Source organism: Mesoplodon bidens (assembly GCF_964165515.1).
Source record: "Mesoplodon bidens genome assembly, chromosome: 9".
Classification (NCBI taxonomy): Eukaryota; Metazoa; Chordata; class Mammalia; order Artiodactyla; family Ziphiidae; genus Mesoplodon; species Mesoplodon bidens.
The window spans coordinates 87,479,295-87,502,397 of NC_138166.1; the positions used below are offsets into that span (position 1 = coordinate 87,479,295).

At 38.0% G+C, this 23,103-nt stretch overlaps 1 protein-coding gene and 1 pseudogene across 2 annotated transcripts in view; both read left to right on the top strand.

Annotated features, from left to right (window-relative positions):
- Positions 1–23,103, top strand: part of EXOC4 (exocyst complex component 4) — an 813,795-nt gene that overhangs the window by 77,792 nt on the left and 712,900 nt on the right. Inside the window, exon 6 of the mRNA XM_081244856.1 lies at positions 10,047–10,290. Within this exon, the coding sequence (XP_081100982.1) occupies positions 10,047–10,290 (244 nt within the window). The remainder of the gene's footprint in view (positions 1–10,046; positions 10,291–23,103) is intronic.
- Positions 18,381–18,744, top strand: LOC308622745 (large ribosomal subunit protein P1-like; annotated as a pseudogene). Its single transcript has one exon. The product of its transcript is annotated as a large ribosomal subunit protein P1-like (transcript).

Sequence of the window (23,103 nt, forward strand, 5' to 3'; positions counted from 1 at the left end):
TTTATTGTTGTTTTCCTTTGAGCACTTAAGGAGAATTCTGATGCCTAATTTTTTTCCCCTGTAAGTTCCTTGATTCTGTAGGCCTTAAGGATTTTTAAATCTTAGGAACCTAATAGTTTTAGTAGGATATGCCTTGAAGTTTTGATATTTTTTTTGCTGTTAATTTTCCAAGATACCCAATGGACTATTGTTTCATTTTGTACATTAGTTATTTTTTTATTTTTCCCAAGTTTTCTTGGTTTACAATTTTAAGTGTTCTGTTGTTTGCTTTCCCTCTTTATCACTGTTATTTTTTCTTCGCCTGTCTTCCATTTCTACTACTTTCTCTTTCGTATTTTCATTTCTTCTTCTTTTTTTTATCTCTGTCTTATCCTCTACTTTGGTTCCCTGCATTTCCTCACGTATCCTTTATAAATTATTCATTTCAGTGTATTCTGCCATAGGTATTTTGTATTTTATTCTTCATATCTGAGATAATTTTGTCTTTTTCTTCCATCTCTTTCCTGAGTTTGGTAAGTTTTCTTCTCACACTTTGCTTTTGATTGTCCATGTCGGTCATAATTTTTGACTCAAGGTGGCTTTTCATATCCCCAAATTATTGTTTGAGTATATTAATTCCACGTGGAGTGTCATCTTCTAGTTTTATTGTCCTTCATGATTGTTCTATTGGATAAAATTTTCCTCTGTTGATGTGTGTTGGGTTTTTTTTTTTTTGGTAGTACTCTCATGAGAATGTGTTCATTGTTTTTTCTGTTTATTTTTATGATATTGGGGTGTTTTGTAGGATTCCTAGCTCATTGGCTCCCTCTTCTGTCATTATAGCAAATTCCAGATACTTTAGCTGACTTTTTGTTTTGGCAGAGGGGGAAGCTTGTTTGTTCTCTGAATTTTGACTCTCCTGTTTCTCTTTTTGCTTCTTTCTCCCTTCATCATCCAATAGCCAAAGGGCATTTATCTCTTTCTTTCTGTCTTATTTCTCTCTCACGGGCTGTGTATTTTCAAACACTGCTCTTTCAAATTGTGTCTGCTTTTAAGTCCCTATAGTCCATGCTGTGATCTGCTTGGATACTTTTTTAGTATTTTGAAACTTAGGGTGGAATTTGTCTTTCTAAAACTTTGATGGTTTTAAATCAATCTTAGGCTCATCACAAACTCCCTTTTAATTAATCTCTTCGTCATAGTTTTTCATATTCTACCTTTGCTTATAACAAAGCCTTGTGGCAAAGCAGGGGTGGGGCAGGAGCATGAGATATTATTTCCTGGGATTAGGTGGGGTTTTTTTTCTTATTTTTATTTACAGTTATTTTGAATTTGGGGCAATTTCTGCCTTTAGGTTATCCTGAAGGCATAGTTTTTATGAGTTTTGTTTCTTCTTGTTCTATGTTTGTTTTGGAGGAAATGTTGAGAAATGGGGGTCTAAGCCACCACCCTTGTCTTCAGCAACCCTGGAGTTCCTAAAGCTAGAATTTTTAAAAATACATTTTTTTTACGTTTGGGAGTTTGTCTTGTTGTCATATTATCTCATTAATAGGCACAATTCTGTTGATAATGTTATCTACACTTTACAGATGAAGAAATTGTGGTCCAGCAAGATTTAATAACTTGAGAGACATCACACAACTAGAAAGTGGTAGACATGATAATTAAATCTAAAGTGATGCCAAGTTCTTGTTCTTTCTACATACTATCTCCCTGGGCAATTGAACTTACAAACTCATACATTAACAACTACCACAGTCTAATACATTTTAGGGAATATTAATATAAACTGTCAATTTATTCATCTGTTCCTTGTCTGTTATCCTGTGTCCCTGTTATATTTCTAGTAGCCTCTTCTCCATTGGTTGCTACTCCTTGACCTACAAAGGTGCATCCTCCTTGCTCTAGGTGATACAATGCACATTAAGTACTACTGTCCCAAGGAAAATTGATTCAATAGATGTTAGTTTTGTTTGTTTTTATCCTAATAGAGTATTCCACTCTACATTCTCCCCAATCAAATATGCCGTCATTTCCCCCTTAGCCCAGTTTCACTATGGAAGGATCAGTGTACATTCATTGTGTTTTCAAAACTCACTGTAGTGTGAGGTTCCATTCCGCTGAATTGAAACTATCCCTGTGCCGAGGCTGTAAAATCTCCTAGCTCAATGTAAATGATCGCCCCACGTAGCAGCTGGCAACAGCTTTTGGCAGTCTCCTTTCAGGAGTGGGGTGTAATTTAATCTGCACCTTAGGGGTGCTTAGTTGACATTTGAAGTACCTTAATCAGGAATGCATTCTCTAGGGGTAGTTAGTTAACATTTGAAAGCCCCTAATCAAGATTCTATACTCCAGAGGCAACCAATGCATCCGATACTGCTCTCTCAATCTGCACCAGTGGGTGTGTTAATTAGAATAAAAGATGTTAGAGGTAATTTTTCATTGGAGAATGGAATGGTACTTAAGATAAGTAGTTGACCAAGTCCCTCCACTGGGATGTAAATGGGGGATAAGGATTTGATGAGGCCAGTAGTCTACCACTGTAGGTCTAGAGCTTGTTTGGCGCTGTGCTTGCAGCCTTTGATGGAGGATTTTGTCAGCTCACCTGGCCAGTGGAGCATGTTAAGTCTCTGTAACCCTACCTGGGCCAAATCCTGGTTGACTCTGCCTGCTTCTCCACCCAGAGCTCATTGCACACACACTCTGGCTCAACTTGTTTGCATTTCTTGTCCACAGACATGTTATTCTCAATTTTGAGACCACTATTTCTTTTTAATTTCTTAATTTATATTTTATGTATAATTGTGTTTTGAGCAGATTGGATATCTCAAGTATGAATTTACAGTGCCATTTTGATCAGAAGCATAAGAATTATTTTTAAGTGGTAACTTTTTTTTTTACATCTTTATTGGAGTATAATTGCTTTACAATGGTGTGTTAGTTTCTGCTTTATAACAAAGTGAATCAGTTATACATATACATATGTTCCCATATCTCTTCCCTCTTGCATCTCCCTCCCTCCCACCCTCCCTATCCCACCCCTCTAGGTGGTCACAAAGCACTGAGCTGATCTCCCTGTGCTATGCGGCTGCTTCCCACTAGCTATCTACCTTACATTTGGTAGTGTATATATGTCCATGCCACTCTCTCACTTTGTCACAGCTTACCCTTCCCCCTCCCCATGTCCTCAAGTCCATTCTCTAGTAGGTCTGTGTCTTTATTCCTGTCTTACCCCTAGGTTCTTCATGACATTTTTTTTTGTCTTAAATTCCATATATATGTGTTAGCATACGGTAGAATACTGAGAGTGTTCTGAGGCCAGGCTCCCATCTGTGGGGGCAGCATTGTGAATGTGTAATTCTCTGGAGATTTTGTGGTCTAATTAAGCTTGGTAATTTTTTGAAGGTTCTTTCTTATATTGAATTCTGTTCAGTAGTGGCAGACAGTTCTCCTCTTAAATAGGGGTAATGTTTTTGGACACAACATGTAAATTAAGTTCTGTAGATTGAAATCAATTATATGAACTTTACATAATTTATGTCCTGTGCATAGTGTAAGGAGTGACGTCTATCGGAGTTTATAGTAAACACTACTATTATCTCTTGTACTTTAATTGACATGAATAAATATAAATGATAAATGAAATAAAATAGCATATTTAATAAAAATTTAAGTGTATTACCAGGGCCCTTATCTTCTGCAGTTTGATGACATATGTGTATAGGCATGGCATGTGTTACTGATCTTCTTACCAAACATACTGAGAAAAGAAAGCAGCCAGGGACTAGTCCAGATTGCTTTCCATATTCACTGGGAAACAAAAAAGTAGTTTTCTTTTATAAGATACTTAGCTGCATAAATGGATTATTCACCTTGCTTATCTGTTATTAAATGGGCTTTTATAATATAGGTATACATAATTAACTATAAGCCTTGGAACTAGAGATATCCAGAGTTAAACCCTAGTTAATGGAATCAGGGAATTACAGAGCTTGAAAAGACCTTAGATAGCATCTGCTTAATCCTTTCATGACTACCAAAGTGTCCTAGTTAAACCCTCCTTCCATGATTCCACACGGACATGATTTATATCCACTTAGGCGTATATGTCTGTACAGATATATACCGATCTGTCTGCCTTATCTGTCTGATCTATCTGTTTATCTGTCTAGGAATATGTGTGTGTGTATAAAAGAAACAATTGGGACCAATAAATAGCATTTTAGTAGAAATAATTTTAGTAGAAATAATTGGTTAAAGAATATCAGAGTCTTAACTGTCCTGTCAGTGAAAATCTTCAAAACCAAGTTGAAGAAATCGTCATTTGATAAGGTCCTCAGCAAAAATAAAAAAGAGAATTAGGAGGGACTTGCCTGGTTGTGCAGTGGTTAAGAATCTGCCTGCCAGTGCAGGGAACACAGGTTAGAGCCCTGGTCTGAGAAGGTCCTACATGCCATAGAGCAACTAAGCCCATGTGCCACAACTAGTGAGCCTGCGCGCCACAGCTACTGAAGCCTGCGCGCCTAGAGCCTGTGCTCCGCAACAAGAGAAGCCACCACAGTGAGAAGCCCATGCACTGCAACGAAGAGTAGTCCCCTCTCACTGCAACTAGAGAAAGCCTGGGCGCAGCAAAGAAAACCCAACGCAGCGAAAATAAATGAATAAATAAATAAATAAATAAACAAACTTATTAAAAAAATAAGAGAATTGGGAAAGGAAGTAAAGTATTTATAACTGTAAAGTGTTCTAAAACCTACACGTTGAGTACATAGTATAAGAATAGAGGTACATACAAGAGAATGATTTAGGGTTTATTAGTTTGGAAAGATGTATATTTTGTGCTAATGGTGGTGTGAAGCCTTACTGAATTTCATCTAAATTTTTTTATACAAGGTTTTTTCCTTGAAGCACCAATAATTCTATCTGACCTTACAGGCTTTTTGTGGTTATCAGACTAGTCTTCATTGTTGATTATATTCTTTTTTTTTTTCTTGCTGTACGCGGGCCTCTCACTGTTGTGGCCTCTACCGTTGCGGAGCACAGGCTCCAGGTGCACAGGCTCAGCGGCCATGGCTCACGGGCCCAGCCACTCCGCGGCATGTGGGATCTTCCCGGACCAGGGCATGAACCCGTGTCCCCTGCATCGGCAGGCGGACTCTCAACCACTGCGCCACCAGGGAAGCCCTCTTCTTTTTTTTTTTTTAACATCTTTATTGGAGTATAATTGCTTTACAGTGTTGTGTTAGTTTCTGCTGTATAACAGTGAATCACCTATACATATACATATATCCCAATATCCCCTCCCTCTTGGGTCTCCCTCCCACCCTCCCTATCCCACCCCTCTAGGTGGTGGTAAAGCACCTAGCTGATCACTCTGTGCTATGTGGCTGCTTTCCACTAGCTACTGCTTTTACATTTGGTAGTGTATATATGTCAGTGCCACTCTCTCAGGTCATCCCAGCTTACCTTTCCCCTTCCCCGTATCCTCAAGTCTATTCTCTATGTCTGTGTCTTTATTCCTGTCCTGCCCCTAGGTTCTTCAGAACCTTTTTTTTTTTTTTGGATTCCATGTATGTGTTAGCATACGGTATTTGTTTTTCCCTTTCTAACTTACTTCACTTTGTATGACAAACTCTAGGGCCATCTACCTCACTACAAATAACTCAATTTCGTTTCTTTTTATGGCTGAGTAATATTCCATTGTATATATGTGCCACATCTTCCTTATCCATTCATTTGTTGATGGACACTTAGGTTGCTTCCATGTCCTGGCTATTGTAAATAGTGCTGCAATGAACATTGTGGTACATGACACTTTTTGAATTATAGTTTTCTCAGGGTATGTGCCCAGTAGTGGGATTGCTGCGTCGTATGGTAGCTCTATTTTTAGTTTTTAAGGAATCTCCATACTGTTCTCCATAGTGGCTGTATCAATTTTTATTCTCACCCACAGTGTATGAGGGTTCCCTTTTCTCCACACCCTCTCCAGCATTTATAGTTTGTAGATTTTTTGATGATGGCCATTCAGTCCAGTGTGAGGTGATACCTCACTGTAGTTTTGATTTGCATTTCTCCAGGGATTACTGATGTTGAGCATCCTTTTGTGTGTGTTGGCAATCTGTATATCTTCTTTGGAGAAATGTCTATTTAGGTCTTCTGCCCATTTTTGGATTGGTTTCTTTGTTTTTTTGATATTGAGCTGCATGAGCTGCTTGTATATTTTGGAGATTAATCCTTTGTCAGTTGCTTCATTTGCAGATATTTTCTCCCATTCTGAGGGTTGTCTTTCCATCTTGTTTATGGTTTCATTTGCTGTGCAGAGGCTTTTAAGTTTCATTAGGTCCCATTTGTTTATTTTTGTTTTTATTTCCATTTCTCTAGGAGGTGGGTCAAAAGGGATCTTGCTGTGATTTATGTCCTAGACTGTTCTGCCTATATTTTCCTCTAAGAGTTATAGTGTCTGGTCTTACATTTAGGTCTTTAATCCATTTTGAGTTTATTTTTGTGTATGGTGTTAGGTAGTGTTCTAATTTCATTCTTTTACATGTAGCTGTCCAGTTTTTCCAGCACCACTTATTGAAGGGGCGGTCTTTTCTCCATTGTATATTCTTGCCTTCTTTATCAAAGATAAGGTGACCATATGTGCGTGTGTTTATCTCTGGGTTTTCTATCCTGTTCCATTGATCTATATTTCTTTTTTTGTGCCAGTACCACACTGTCTTGATTACTGTAGCTTTGTAGTATAGTCTGAAGTCAGGGAGCCTCATTTCTTCAGGTCCGTTTTTCTTCCTCAAGATTGCTATAGCTGTTCGGTGTCTTTTGTGTTTCCATACAAATTGTGTAATTTTCTGTTTTAGTTCTGTGAAAAATGCCATTGGTAGTTTGATAGGGATTGCATTGAATCTGTAGATTGCTTTGGGTAGTATAGTCTTTTTCACAATGTTGATTCTTCCAATCTAGGAACATGGTATGTCTCTCTTTCTGTTTGTATTATCTTTAATTTCTTTCATCAGCTTCTTATAGTTTTCTGTATACAGGTCTGTTGTCTCCTTAGGTAGGTTTATTCCTAGATATTTTATTCTTTTTGTTGCAATGGTAAATGGGCGTTTTACCTTAATTTCTCTTTCGTATTTGTCATCATTCATCATTAGTGTATAGGAATGCAAGAGATTTCTGTGCATTAATTTTGTATCCTGCTACTTTACCAAATCCATTGATTAGCTCCATTGGTTTTCTGGTAGCATCTTTAGGATTCTCTATGTATAGTATTATGTCATCTGTAAGCCGTGACAGTTTTACTTTTCTGATTTTGATTCCTTTTCTTTTTCTTCTGTGATTGCTGTGGCTAAAACCTCCAAAACTATGTTGAATAACAGTGGTGAGAGTGGATAACCTTGTCTTGTTCCTGATCTTAGTGGAAATAGTTTCAGTTTTTCACCATTGAAAATGATGTTGGCTGTGGGTTTGTCATATATGGCCTTTATTATGTTGAGGTAAGTTCTCTTCATGCCTACTTCTGGAGGGTTTTTATCATAAATGGGTGTTGAATTTTGTCGAAAGCTTTTTCTGCATCTATTGAGATTATCATATGGTTTTTATCCTTCAGTTTGTTAATATTTTGTGTCACATTAATTGATTTGCATATATTGAAGAATCCTTGCATTCCTGGGATAAACCCCACTTGATTATGGTGTATGATCCTTTTAATCTGCTCTTGGATTCTGTTTGCTAGTGTTTTGTGGAGGATTTTTGCATCTATGTTCATCAGTGATACTGGCCTGTAGTTTTCTTTTTTGTGATATCTTTGTCTGTTTTTGGTATCAGGGTGATGGTGGCCTTGTAGAATGAGTTTGGGAGTGTTCCTCCCTCTGCTCTGTTTTGGAAGAGTTCGAGAAGGATAGGTGTTAGCTCTTCTCTAAATGTTTGATAGAATTCGCCTATGAAGCCATCTGGTCCTGGGCTTTTGTTTGTTGGGAAATGTTTAATCACAGTTTCAATTTCAGTGCTGTGACTTGTCTGTTTATATTTTCTAATTCTTCCTGGTTCAGTCTCAGAAGGTTGTGCTTTTCTGAGAATATGTCCATTTTTTCCAGGTTGTCCATTTTATTGGCATGAATTTGCTTGTAGCAATCTCTCATGCTCCTTTGTATTTCTACAGTGTCAGTTGTTACTTCTCCTTTTTTATTTCTAATTCTGTTGATTTCAGTCTTCTCCCTTATTTTCTTGATGAGTCTGGCTAGCGGTTTATCAATTTTGTTTATCTTCTTAAAGAACCCAGATTTTAGTTTTACTGATCTTTGCTGACATTTCCTTCATTTCTTTTTCATTTATTTCTGATCCGATCTTTATGATTTTTTTCCCCTTCTCCTAACTTTGGGTTTCTTTTGTTCTTATTTCTCTAATTGCTTTAGGTGTAAAGTTAGGTTGTTTATTTGAGATGTTTCTTGTTTCTTGAGGTAGAACTGTATTGCTGTAAACTTCCCTCTTAGCACTGCTTTTGCTGCATCCCATAGGTATTGGGTCATCGTGTTTTCATTGTCATTTGTTTCTAGTTATTTTTGATTTCCTCTTTGATTTCTTCAGTGATCTCTTGGTTATTTAGTAGTGTATTGCTTATCATCCATGTGTTTATATTTTTTACAGTCTTTTTTTTTAATTGAAAGAATTTATGTCTATTTTGCATTGAACAAAACTAGGTATTATACATACTTGAATAGACAGAAAAATATGACTTTCACAATATAAATAAATGCAATGTTCCAGTAGGAAGTAAATACAATTCAATAAAATGGCACTGTTTTAGAAATCAATCGTAAGGAATAAACAGTGGTTAGAAGGACTTATTCCATATACTGGGATATTTTCATTCTTCCTTAAATAAGTAGATTTCAAAACACTCCAGTGGTGTTAAACAACTTGGAGTGGTTTGTGTAGTATAGTTGAGCTTGAATCTAGTAAAGAATGTATATGTTCTTTCAGGATATCACATTTTAAAAACCTTTCAAATGTGATATCCTGAAAGTGGGGTGGAGGAGAGGGGAGGATGGGGACAACTTTGTTAGGGTCCATCTTTAGGCTTGTATTCACTTTTGCTTTTGTCTATCTTAATCCAGCCATTTTTAAAATGAGAGAATTATTTTTGGGCCAGAGGTTTTCAACCTGTAGTTCTTTTGGTAGTTGTGGAAACCCCTGAAGTCATATGAGAAGTTTTGTGTATATACATGTTAGTTTGAGGGAAAGGCCTATGGTTTTCAGTAGGTGACAGAAGTCTCAGATCCCAGTCCTGCCCTCTCCCCAACTCCTGCAGGGGTTAAGAACCACTGTTAGAAGCTGTTTCTTTCATTCTGAAACCAGATGGTTTGGATGAAAGCTGTAGTCTAAACATCTGCAGAGACTTTTGACCTATACTACTACTCAGAAAACTTCCATGGTTTAGCAAGACCTGTCTTCAATAGATAATGATGTTTTGGTGGACATGTTTTTAAAGAAAAATAGAATGTTGTTCTTTTGTTTTTATGAAATACTCTTCATTACTCTTTTCCTCAGTCTTGTCTCACTTGTACATATTATTTTTCCTTTCTTTTTCTTCATCTCTCTTATTGGTTATAATTTTAACTTATTTACCTTTTCTTTTCCACATGTATGTATAATGTCTTTTTATCAAGCTACTTATCTCTAAGTAATAAATAGGAATTTTAGACTATGGTCTGGCTCTTTGGAATTCTCCTGCAGCACCAAGTATGGCATTTTATAAACAGTGAAGGTTAATAAATGTCACCAGTGTTAATAAATGACTCATTGTAGAAATGGCAGTCTGTGGAAAAATTTCTGTGGAGATTTGCTTACTTTTAATTGCTTCTCTCTTATTAATTGATGGGTATTAATAGGAACGTAACTGTTTTTTTTGTGTGTGATTCTTAGATAGTTACTGTGTAAGTATAATTTAATTTCAAATTTAATTGAAAAACCTCTCTGATTCCTTTAAGGGAATGATTGCATTTTTTTAGACCCATTCTGTTTTTCAATTTGCTGATAGAATCTGTGGCTATTTATTAATTTTTTTACAGTGAAGGAGATAAACCTTCAGGACATCAAGGAGGATTTGGAGTTGGATCCAGAGGAGAACAGCACCCTTTTTATGGGCATCCTCATCAAGGGGCTGGCCAAACTGAAGAAGATTCCAGAGACAGTTAAGGCGATCAAAGAACGCTTGGAGCGGGAGCTGAAGCAAATTGTGAAGAGGTCTACAACCCAGGTGGCTGACAGTGGTTATCAGAGGGGAGAGAACCTCACGGCTGAGAACCAGCCAAGGTAGGTGGGGGTGTGGTTTGTGTGGTTTTTTTTTTTTTTTTTTTTTTGGTTGCGTTGGGTCTTCACTGCTGTGTGCAGGAGTTCTCTAGTTTAGGTGAGCAGAGGCTACTCTTTGTTGCAGTGCATGGGCTTCTCATTGCGGTGGCTTCTGTTGTTGCGGAGTGTGAGATCTAGGCACGTGGGCTCAGTAGTTGCATCCAGTGGGCCCTAGAGTGCGCGGGCTTCAGTAGTTGTGGCGTGTGGGCTCAGTAGTTGTGGCATGCTGGGCTCTAGGGCACGTGGGCTTCAGTAGTTGTGGTGTGCGGGCTCAGTAGTTGTGGCGCATGGGCTTAGCTGCTTCACGGCATGTGGGATCTTCCCGGACCAGGGATGCAACCTGTGTCCCCTGAATTGGCAGGTAGATTCTTAACCACTGTGCCACCAGGAAAGTCCCATGGTTTGTGTTTTTGATCACTGTATTTACTGTACCTTTTCTAGGGTGGGTGGGGTAAGTAGATATCTTAGGTTGATGTTGTTTCTTGAACTTTGTGTACTATGGCCCATACAAACTCAGATTGGTGAAAACAGCTTGAAGAGGCATAGTTCAGCTGGTTTTTGAGGTAGTTGAGAAGTTTTAAAGCATGTTGTCCATACTCAAATGAAAGAATGTAGCAATTATTGAATATTTCTTAAGCACTTAACTATATTCAAGGCAACTTATGTATATTATTTAATTCTCACTATAACTTTTTGAGCTGATTACTTAGTATCCACATTTTATAGTTAAGGAAACTGGGATTCAGAGATGAAGTAATTAGCTCAAGGTCACAGAACAAGTGGCTGGCCTTCCAGCTGAATGCAAGTCCATGGTATTTCCTGTGTCCCATGCTTTCTTCTTTAATGTGTAGTGATATTTGCCAATAGGCAAGTCAGTCTCAGGAGTTCCTTTATGTACTTAAAACAACTAATAAAGTTTGGATTTCATAATTCTTGTTTCATAAGGGGAAAACTGAAATTGTCCTCTGATCCTAACTGTGTCTTGACTGTGATACACTGGGAGCTCATGTCTGCCAAACCAGAGCTTAGGGCACACTAGTGTAATGTCATCTGATGGTGGGAGAAGATATTTCAAATCGAGGCTTTCCTAGAAAATCCAAGATTCAGTCTACATGGATCTTTGTTCCCTCCTTCCCTTTCTCTGTTCTATTCCCCAACCCTCCATGTACACCAGATATGGGCAAGGCAGGAATTTGTCGTTTGAAGGGAAGAGGCCAATGGGAACTACACTTTTATCTGAGAACAGAGGGCAAAGTAGGGCCTGAGTTGCTCAAATAATGTGTGTTCCTGGGAGGTGTGAGAGAGTGTGTGTTAGACAGTTCATAATCTTGTTGACATGTCGTGAAGGAAATTCTACTGTTTGTACTTAGGACTTAAATTTTTTTTTTTTTTAAAGAAGGTAAACAAATTTAAGGAGAAATAATAATAGCTTAGTATGGAGTTCCCCACTTTAAAATTTTGAAGAAATTAATGTATTCTGTTTACATTTTCTATATTCTTTTGTTTTTCTAAATAATAGTGATCTTAATTATACTTTAGAAGTCTTCAAAAATTAATTCTCTTGCAAACCTCATTCAGAAGTATGATTGGTGAAGAAAACATTCTCCACCCCTCTTATGCCACAGAGTATTTCAAAGCACATGTTTTGAGGAGCATGGGTTTTGGAGCTGAGCAGACCTGACTTTGAATTTCAGCTCTGTAACTGAGGAAAACTACCTGTCTTACAGGGTTGCTCGTGTTAGATGACGTTATATGGTTAGAGCTTGGTAGAGCAGTGCCAGTAGGTACCATTACATGCATTTGTGTGTGTGTGTGGACACATAAGTTTATTTATTCTGGGTTCCTTTCTCAACTTTCATGTTCATTGATCACTCACACTGTGATCCAGAGAAGCTGGGCATGGTTCTAAACCAAGCTGTGCTTTTCTTCTTTCTTTGCCTGGATTTTCGTGTAGACCTTTTGCCTCCTTACTAATGAACACTCCAGAATTCTGATTTGCTGTTTGGCCAGTTGCTGCAAGTCCCTAGATGAATACAGTGAACTTTCACAGGGAAATAGCATGACTATAGTATATACTGGAAATAAGACGAAAAGGGCACGGATCAATAACTGTTGTGTAGTTCTCATTACAGTCCCCTTAGCAGCAGTGTGTCTTTCCTAGGATTTTGACCTCTTCCGTTCCTTTGGCACCTTCCAAAATTCACAAGTGGAAATTACAGCAATAGAAGTGGAAATTCAGCATACTGCCCCAGGAAATAATAAGTGTTTCTCTATGAAGAATGAGTCAGCAGGAGGGTATCTTTCCCTCTTTAAGTTTCGTTTTTTGTCAGTATTTTAAAGGCTTTTGTAGGTAGGATATATTGGACACCGGCAAGTGAACAAGCTATTTGTCTTGATTTCATGCCTATAATGTGATCCCATTTTATAAAATGTACAAATCTGAAATTTTGGGCCAAAACTCCTTATTATTAGATAAAATAGTACAGAGTAAGCAAATATTTGGAACCACTCTTTTCGAAAATCAAAGATTAAATTCTTGGGTTGGTGTTCCAAATGGCTGATAATTTGGAGCTAGTCTATAGTAGCTGTGTGCCAACAAACGCTTTAAAACTCCTCAAGAATTAATTACCTGGGAAACTTCATTCAAAAGTGATTGCACTGTTGCTTCTATAGGTTTAGAAGTTTAGAAAGGATATTGTCAGATTATCCTTGAAGCTTGCATGATACCTTGTGTTAAACTGTACTGGGGGGCTTCCCTGGTGGCGCAGTGGTTGAGAGTCCGCCTGCCGATGCAGGGGACACGGGTTCGTGCCCCGGTCCGGGAAGATCCCACATGCCGCGGAGCGGTTGGGCCCGTGAGCCATGGCCGCTGAGCCTGCGCGTCCGGAGCCTGTGCTCCACAACAGGAGAGACCACAACAGTGAGAGGCCCACATACCGCAAAAAAAACAAAAAAAACAAAAAAAAACTGTACTGGGAGTTGTGAGTGACATTATTTTAGAGAGAAGTAAAGTCATAATACTTTACATTATTATTAATATTATCTTTTACCATTCAAGAAATCTTACGTTAAAGGTGTAAGAGCCTGTTTTCCTTAAAGGAAGTTGGAGCATAGGCAAAAAGAACCATGAATCCTTCTTTCACAAAATGATTCTCTCCCTCACTACCCCCCCAAGCCCTGCAATGAAATAACCTATTCCAAATCGTTAGCATATAAATGCTACTCTGAGGGTAGGCACCAGAATTGTAACTTTCCCTAAAAGTCTCATTGTTCAGCATCATCTTCTTAAATATATTCTGGTTGTGATGCATTGCAGGCCTGTTTTCATTTGTCTTCATGTAGAGAGAATTACTGTTGTGTGCTATTTTGCTAGAAAAGTAGCAGGAACCAGACTAGTGAACTCTGCTTTGCTTTCGCTTCCTGCAGAGCCACAATACTTTCACAGACAGTTTTCAACAATCACTTTGGTCACCCACATATTATTTTATTTTATTCTTGATCCCCCAACGTATCTATTGTCTATTTATAGGAGAAATATTTTGTCTTCCTGTTCATTCATTATCTAGTGTCTATAAACCTCTGTCTACTATGAAAGGAAAATATTCAACGACTATGGTTGCCAAGTTGATACACATTAGGGTAACAAGGGCTTTTTAAATCTCCCAGAACCACCTGCTACCCATAATTTCCTCAGAAAGGCAGTCAATGTCTTCAATATCAGATGGCTTGCGTGGCCTGCAGCCTGTGCAGTTCATAACCAGTTTCTTCAACTCCTGCTGCCTAGCTATTGGTTCTTTCCCAAAATCTAGCTCATGAGCATTTTCATTTTTGTTCAAAAAAGCTGTAGGAAGTCCTTTACTATTTAGCAAATAAGAAAAGCATGAAAACTACATGGAACAAAATCTTCTCAAAGGTGTGATACCTTGTCAAGAATATGGGAGAGAGAAGAATGTGGGAAAAGAGAAGGATTGGCAAGTGTGTAACAGCTACTTGGCTTGTTTGAAAATGGTCCTGTTTAAAAGTGAAAGCAGACTGGGGAGGTGCTGGAGGCCTGCTCCACTTTGGTAAGACTGTTGGTCTGGAAGAGGGCAGAAAGGATTGAATGAGTGGACAATGGCTGCCAGGGAGACCTTTTCCCTTTTTGGAAGGAGACCATTTTGTGATGTTCCTTGATCTCTGTTATGAATGAGGGAAGATTAAGCGTCTGATATAAAAAGCAGAGAACACTACGTATTCTGTGCTCACTGTTATACTGAGGAAAAATTCATGGAAGAAACGGGAGAGAAATATGCTTTAACGCTAAAAGTAGTTGTGTTTGGATAGTAAGGTTATAGCCCCCCACCCTTTATTTTGCAACTGTTATTAAGTTATAGTGAAAAATAAATTCATTATTTAAGAATTAATTTAAAGTATTACTCAAGTTATTTCAATCAAAAGAAATCATTACAAATGGAAATGCTGATTGGAGGTATTAGTGTGGAAAAACATAATACATGTTTGCAGATCAACTGGATCATGTTCATTAAGTTACTTTTTATGGTGTGTATGTGTGTGTGAGTGTGTGTGTGTGTGTGTGTGTGTGTTTGGTTATTTTCTGACTACTCCTAGAATGGAAGCTTCAAGAGAAGAGAGAACTAGTTTGCCTTGTTCAGCACCATATCTCCAGAATGTAGGCACAGAGCCCACCAGACCCATAATAAATACATTTTTAATGTAAGAATGAATTCCACTTATATTGAATATCAGTTATGGACCAGGAACTGGGCTCAAATGCCACACAAATACGACATGATCCCTGTCCTTATGGAGTTTAAAGTCTAGAGGGGAAGAAAGGCATTAATAAGAGAACCTTTAGATAAGTATATTATTAAAAACTGTGATAAGTGCTGCAGAGGAAAAGCAAAATGTGCCATGAGAGCATATAACCATGGGGACCTAATCTGGTCTGGGTAGGTGGGCATTAGGGTGTGTCTTGTGTCTGGGGGGGATGTGTGTGTGTGTATTTTAAATAATAAAGTAAGGCAGCTTTTACTGTTGTTTTATACAAGATGTAGTTATCAAGCTCCATTCACTTGATAGCACCTGCTAGTTATTCTTCTAGTGGTGCAGTTACCTTGACGTTGACATATAAGATGTGAGAAGGAGACCATCCGATTCTTGATGTGCCATTTTCAGAGTTCTTTGCTGGTTGATGAGATTTTTGTGGTTTATTAGATTTTGATGATTATTGCCAAGTGTATTTTTCTTAGAGATAATACCGTGTTTTCATGTCTTCAATAATGTTTGAGAGTTCCTGTAGTCTCTAGTAAACAGATTGTATTATCAAAATGTTTTTATCTTTGTCAATCTGATCGGTGAAAAATGGTATTTCCAAGGTGGTTTTGATTTGTATTTTTTAGAGAAAATTTGAGTGAGGTTAAACTTCTTATTTGTGTAAAAAGTAATTCATTGCTATGATATCTATGTTATATATGGATATATTACTTCAAAATAATCTGGGTTGTGGGTGAGTGTAGATAGAGCTAAAACAAGATTAGTGATAAATGATGCTTATTGAATCAGGGTGGTACAGGATGGTTCATTATCCTATCCTAAAATCCGACTTGTTTAAAAGTTGAAATTTTCAGTAGTACAGTGGTCAAATAGTGTTCTATTTCCTTACTGAAAAATAGTGAACACCTATTTTTCCAGTATGTCTGTCTTTCTGTTGATTTACAGGAACTTTTTATATACCAAGAAAATTAGTTCTTGGGATTTATATTCTAATTTCCCTCCAGCTTCTTTCTCTTTTGACTTTATGATATCTGATCATGTATACATTGTTTTTATTTTTATGAGGTTGTATTTATCAGTGTTTTCTTTTAAAGCGTCTGGGTTTTGTGTCAGAACTTAGGTCTTCTTCACTCTTAGATTATAAATAAAATTTCCCAAATTTTCTTCGAGTCTTTATATTTTTGATCTGGAATCTGAAGGAGTGGCCATGCTACTTTTAAATAGTCCTAACACTTATTACGTTGTATTGCAATGGATTGTATACCCTTTTCGTTTCTGCCTCCTAAGTGTCTGTCATGTAATTGATTGTCAGTGTTAGATGGATACTTGCTGAATAATTCTAACATTGAATCATCCACTTTATAGTCATGTTTTTTTTTTCATAGTTGGTATTTGCCTCATTTCCTAAAACTCCCCACTCCCCGCCCCCCCCCCCCAATTTCTCAGTCTCTGCAGGCTTTAGATTTGTAGAGATACATTGAATTATTGCTCTAAAAGTTAGAGAAATGTACTTTAAAAATTCAGAGTCCAGAACTTGAAATGAGGGCATACTGTTGTAATAGGCCAGTCATACAAAGTGGTTTTATCTATGAGACAGTCAAAAGGCTCAAGCCCCAAGTTTAGTTTTGTGGTACAAGTACAGTGTTTATGGAAAGAGAAAAAAATATTTCTCATGATTTCTTTATATCTGTGGCTAGAGTCAGGCATGTATTTCTTTTTCAAATAAGTAGCATTTCCTTTCATCTCTTCTTTCTCTATTAGTTACTCTTCACCTAAGTATCTGAAATGTAGGATTTGGTGGAATTGGTCATTTTATTTTACAGAAAAATCATTTAAGAGCAGCTTTGAAGCAAGGTCAAGCATTTGTCCTTGTGGCTTCTTGTAGCCATTCCCAAGCACTGCGTGTAGCACCTGGACATGCTTGGAATCAGGAAGGGCCTCGATGTAATTTAGATGAGTAGTTAATTTGAATCAAAGCAAGCGGGAAGCAAGTAAATTTAACTTCAGTGATTATGATTCCATTTGATTAAATCTCTAGTTTTGATTACATGTATCAGTGAGAACATGCTCTAAATACACCAACTATTAAATACTGAAGAGTATGAATAGGATGAACCAGGGACATAGGGAAGAAATTCCACTATTCCTCAACTAGAATATAATCCCCTGCAGCTTTACTAAAATACTTTTAGAACAAGTGAAAGGAATTACTTCTTTACATATGGGGCTTATTACACCATTTGTTAACTAAAATATACAGTTTATTACCATGGAAGGTAGTACTGGTCCCAAATCTACATACTTTCTTGTAAGACTTAAATTAATTGATGATAGCTTCTTCTTTTTTTTTAACATTTTATTTTATATTGGAGTATAGTTGATTAACAATGTTGTGTTAGTTTCAGGTGTACAACAAGGTGATTCAGTTATACATGTACACCTATCTATTCTTTTTCAAATTCTTTTCCCAATTACTTGTTACAGAGTACTGAGGAGAGTTCCCTGTGCTATACAGTAGGTCCCCGTTGGTTATCCATTTTAAATATAGCAGTGTGTACATGTCAATCCCACACTCCCTAACTGTCCCTCCCCCCCACCTTCCCCCTGGTAACCATAAGTTCCTTCTCTAAGTCTGTGACTCTGTTTATGTTCTGTAAATAAGTTCATTTGTATCATTTTTTTTTTTTAGATTTCCCACGTAAGCAATAGGTGATAGCTTCTTAGCATATCAGGTGAATTAATAATGTTGGTAAAGTTCGTAGCTCTTTGGTAGACGTGCAGTTGGACAGCTGTCTTTCTGATCCTTATGTTATCCTTTGGTTATAGTCCCTGGAGAAAGGGAGCTTGGCTGAATGTGCTAGAGGTCTTAGTGTTACATTTCTTAAATCTTTGTTTTATATTTGTCAGGGTAAAAGAAAAAATGCTTTTTATTCCTCTTGTTTTGCATGCTGTAGGAGGTTCATATTAGAGATGGGGCCAGTTAAGGAAATGACGGATACAATCTACATTTTAGGTTATTGATAACGTTATTTAGGTGTCTGCCTTCGTGTTGCATCAAGGCCACGTCTTTATTTGGCAGATAGTAGGAGCTGCCTTAGATCTTTTCCTTTTCTGTGTGCTTGCTGGTGTCATAATCCAAAGATACTCCACACTCAAACCGGCCCTGAATCTTTCTCATAGCAAAAACCCACAAACAAAAACTTGTGTCAGCTTTCCTCAGCTACTGCTGAGCTGCTCCGTCCTTCCCAGGAAGCTAAGGCTGCACTGGAGTGAGGCCCTCACTTCATCTGGCGACTAGCACCGCGCCCGGCAGCCCCTGCCTAGCGCTCGCCCGCACTATGGCCTCTGTATTGGAGCTCGCCTGCATCTACTCGGCCCTCATCCTGCATGACGATGAGGTGACGGTCACGGAGGAAAAGATCAATGCCCTCATTAAAGCAGCCGGTGTAAATGTTGAACCTTTTTGGCCAGGCTTGTTTGCAAAGGCTTTGGTCGGTATCAACATCCGGAGCCTCATCCGCGGTGGGAGGCAGGTGACCTGCCCCCTCCACCACTGCTGCCCCAGCTGAGGAGAAGAAGGTGGAAGCGAAGAAAGAAGAATCCGAAGAGTCTGACGATGACATGGGTTTTGCTATTTTTGACTAAACCTCTTTAGTAACACATTCAATAAAAAGCTGAGCTGTTTGCTGCTAAAAAAAAAAGTGTGTCAAATGAAATTCTTCCCTTGGTGATGTTTAGGAGTGAGGTCAGATATGATTAGAGCACCTTTGTGTGTATCTTAGGCTGTACTTTATTTTTCTGGGCTCCTCTCGTTCCTGGCCCATATCATCATTATGTTCTCTAATCAGATTGGGCTGTAAGTTTTTAAGAGGGGGGTTAACTTTGTGTTTGCAGCCTGATTTAGGGCTGGGCACATACTAAGTGCCCAGGAAGTTTAATGAATGAATAAATAAGAAAAATGCAAAGAAGACAATTTTAAAATTAGAGGAAACGATTTTTATTTTTTAAAAAATCTCAGTACTACACAGAGTGGGGTCTAAGGACCAGCAATACCAATGTCACTTGAAAGTTAGAAATGCAAATTATCCCTGTGGGGAGGGGTGATTAAATTGGAATCCCTGCGTGCAGGGCCCACAGGAGTCTCTAGATGATTCTACACATGCTAAAATTTGAGAACACTCTTTATAACATCACAGACATCACGGGGTTCTGTAGTTTTGTAGCATTTATGCTTTGCAAAGCAGTCTGCCATCTGGCATCTCACCTGAGTGAGCTTTACTGTTGGCCTCATCACAGGTAGGGGCATTATTATTAATCTCAGATTTACCCAGGGAATTGGGAAAACTGCAGTAATTTGACAGTTTCACAAAGCTGGTTGGTGGTGGAATTAAGAGGATAAGTTGTCTGTATCCTCCATGGAAGTTTGCTTTCTGGCTTATGTAAAGATGACAGTCCTAACTCATTTCCTGGGCCTGATTTTGTTCTTCCTCAGGAGAAAGGGCGGTATTTACGCTGACACATCCATTCCTGCACCCGTACAGTCTCCACCCCCCCACCCTGCTGTGATCAATGGCAGGCCTCTCAGCGATAGCTGGACATGTTAAGAAGTGTGATCAGCCACTACAGAGTAAATGAGTCTTAATTGACTCACTTGAGAATCAGACTGATGACTTAGAGACACGTAAACAGTTCCCCTAGAAACCTTGTACGTTCTTGTACTAAGACCAGTATACAACTAAGTACTAAGAATATACACCTAAAATCATAACTTTTCTTGTCTTTGGGAAGTGGATTTGCGGATAACTTTTCCAATGTTCCATCATGATGAAATATGATTTTTCAAATGGGTGAAAGGCTTTTCTTCCCCCTAGCTTTATTGAGATAACTGACATAACATTGTGTAGGTTTAAGGTGTACAATGTGTTGATTTGATATACTTAAATATTGCAGAATGATGACCACCCTAGCATTGGCTAACACCTGCATCACATCGCATAATTACCATTTCTTTTTTGTGGTGATAACTTTTAAGATGTACTGTCTTAGTAACTTTCTAGTATTATATAATACAGTATTAACTATAATCACTACACTTTACCTTAGCTCCTCAGATCTTATTCATCTTATAACTCGAAGGTTGTACTCCTTGACCACCATCTCCCGTTTTCCATAGCCCCTGGCAGCCACCACTCTAGTCTCTGTTCCTTTGACTTTGGCTTTTTTTAGGTTCCACATATGAGTGAGAACATATAGTATTTGTCTTTCTCTGTCTGACTTATTTCACTTAACCTAATGCCCTCAAGGTCCATTCATGCTGTCGCAAATGGCAGGATGTCCTTCTTTCTCATGGCTGAATAACAGTCCACAGTGTGTGTGTGTGTGTGTGTGTGTGTGTGTTGTGGCCAAGCCACGCAGCATGCGGGATCCTAGTTCTCCTACCGGGGATCAAACCCCTGTTCCCTGCAGTGGAAGCATGGGGTTGTGCGTGCGTGTGCGTATGTTATCTATTCACTCATTGATGGACACTTAGGTTGTTTCTGTGTCTTCGCTCTTGTGAATAATGCTGCAATAAACATGGGAGTGCAGATATTTTTTGAGAGTCTGTTTTCATTTCTATTGGATATATACCCAGAAGTGGGATTGCAGGATCATATGGTAGTTCTTTTAGTTTTTTGAGGAACCTCCATACTATTTTTCATAGTGGCTGCATCAATTTACATTCCCACCCTACAGTGTACAAGGGTTCCCTTTTCTCCATATCCTCCCCGACACTTGTTATCTCTTGTCTTTTTGATGATAGCCCTTCTATCAGGTGTGTGGTGATAGCTCCTTATGGTCTGATTTGCATTTCCCTGATAATTAGTAATGTTGAGCACCATTTTGTGTACATTTTGGTCATTTGTATGTCTTCTTTGGAAAAATGTCTATTCAGTTTCTCTGCCCATTAATCGGATTGTGTTTTTGAGTTGTGTGAGTTCTTTATACATTTGGGATATTAACTTTTTATCAGATATATGGTTTGCAAATATTTTCTCCCATTCATAGGTTGCTTTTCATTCTGTTGATGGTGTCCTTTGCTGTGCAGAAGCTTTTAATTTGATGTGGCTCTCTACTTGTTTATCTTTGCTTTTGGTGTCAAATCCAAAGAGTCATTGCCAAGACTAATGTCAAGGCTCTTATTCCTATGTTTTCATGTAAGAGTTATATGGTTTCAGTTCTAAGTTCAAGTCTTTAATTCATTTTGAGTTGATTTCTGTGTATGGTGTAAGAGAGTGTTCCAGTTTCATTCTTTTGCATATGCCTATTCAGTTTTTTCATCATCTTTTGTTGAGGAGACTGTCCTGGGAAAGGCTTTTGAAAGAATGATACTAATACTTTAATTCAAAGAAAAAGGGCCTGGGTTTATTTTCTAATTTCAGTCCCTAATTTGCCACACGTTAGAACTAGAAGTTCGTTCGAGGTCATCTACTAAGAATTCAGAAACTGAGCATGAGAGGCTGACTTGACAAGTGGGGAAGTGACACAGGAAGGCAATTACTAGAGCCAGGAGCGGTTCTTTTTATTTTTACTGTGTTTCATTCTATATTGCTAATAGTTTTTTCCTATTCTTTTCATAGTGCAGATGGAGAATTAGTCAGCACTCCTCAGATAGTAACTGCTCTTTACATGAAGATAGTTATTAATAAAAGTGGTGAAACTAATCTCTATCCCTTAGAAGTAGGTATTAGATAACCTTGAAGATTAAATGGCATCTGTGTCCTGTTTGAAATGAAAAATATTAGCTCAGCCAAGTTTATTATGAAAATGTGTATGTGAGATACAGGAGTGTAAAACTAAGACCATTTTGATATGAAGTAATTGATGATCAGTTTCTTTTAATTTTTCATATAAAACCTAAGCTCAGAGTTCAGTATTTTCTTATCTTTTAGAACATAGAAGTAGGGAAATAAATATTCTGTGGTTAATGCCTATGTCTGTCAGTGGGAAAACGCAGAAACCTGATATTAAGGTCTCAGCAGATAAGTAGTATAACAGGGCTGATTTTCTACCTTGTGTGTGTATCTTTACTTCGTGACCAAGCAAGGCAGCTTCTTGGCTGCTAACATGGATTTTCCAGCCAAATGACTAATTCAAGGTTCCCTGGATGTTAAATTTAGATTCAGATAGTTGAATCTCACCTTAAATATTGAACATTTTTCACAGCTTGATGATATAGCTTTATACCACAGACATTTCTTGACTTGTGCAACTGTGACTATTCCTTAACATTTTCTTCTCCTTAATTCTCTGCCTTTTTTCATGGTGGCACTCCAAGATGAGATACATAGGAGTAGCTATGGGTAGGAAGTTAGTAGGCTATCTGGGAGAATAGGTAACATTTTGCTTGTATTTATAAGAAGCCTGTTTTTAAAACCTGCCAGGTAATTGGAAGTATGTTTAAAGAACAAATATTTGCTTCTTCTTGACTCTTTCATGTTTTTTAATACAAAATAGATTTTAACACAGTATTATTAAAGTTAGCTCTGAATGCATATACATCTTTCAGCTTGTAACTATATTTCTTTTCGTTCTCATGTTTATGTTGATGAGGTTATCTTTTGAGAGGAGAATTTTGTGTGAAATATTTTTGTTGTGGTCTTCTAATTTCCTTCCAGGGGATTACAGTCAGTAATACATATTTCCTTGCCACTTGTTATCTGTAATCCGGTCTCTATCTCCCCCATCTGCTGGAGCTCATTGTTTCATTCTTTCTTTGAACAAATACTCATTTATTGCCTGTCATATGCTTACTATTATGACAAATACTAGAATACTGTGATAAATCAGGTATAGTTCTTACCCTCATTGAATTTACAGTCTAGAGAGAGAGAGGCAAGGACTGGAAGAAAGGAGTCTCCTCTAAGGGTTGTTTTAAAAATCCAGGGAAGAGATGATAAGGCCTGCATTAGCAGAGTAACAGTGGCAATGGGCTAAAGTGGGCCCATGGTAGAGGTAGTAAAGAGG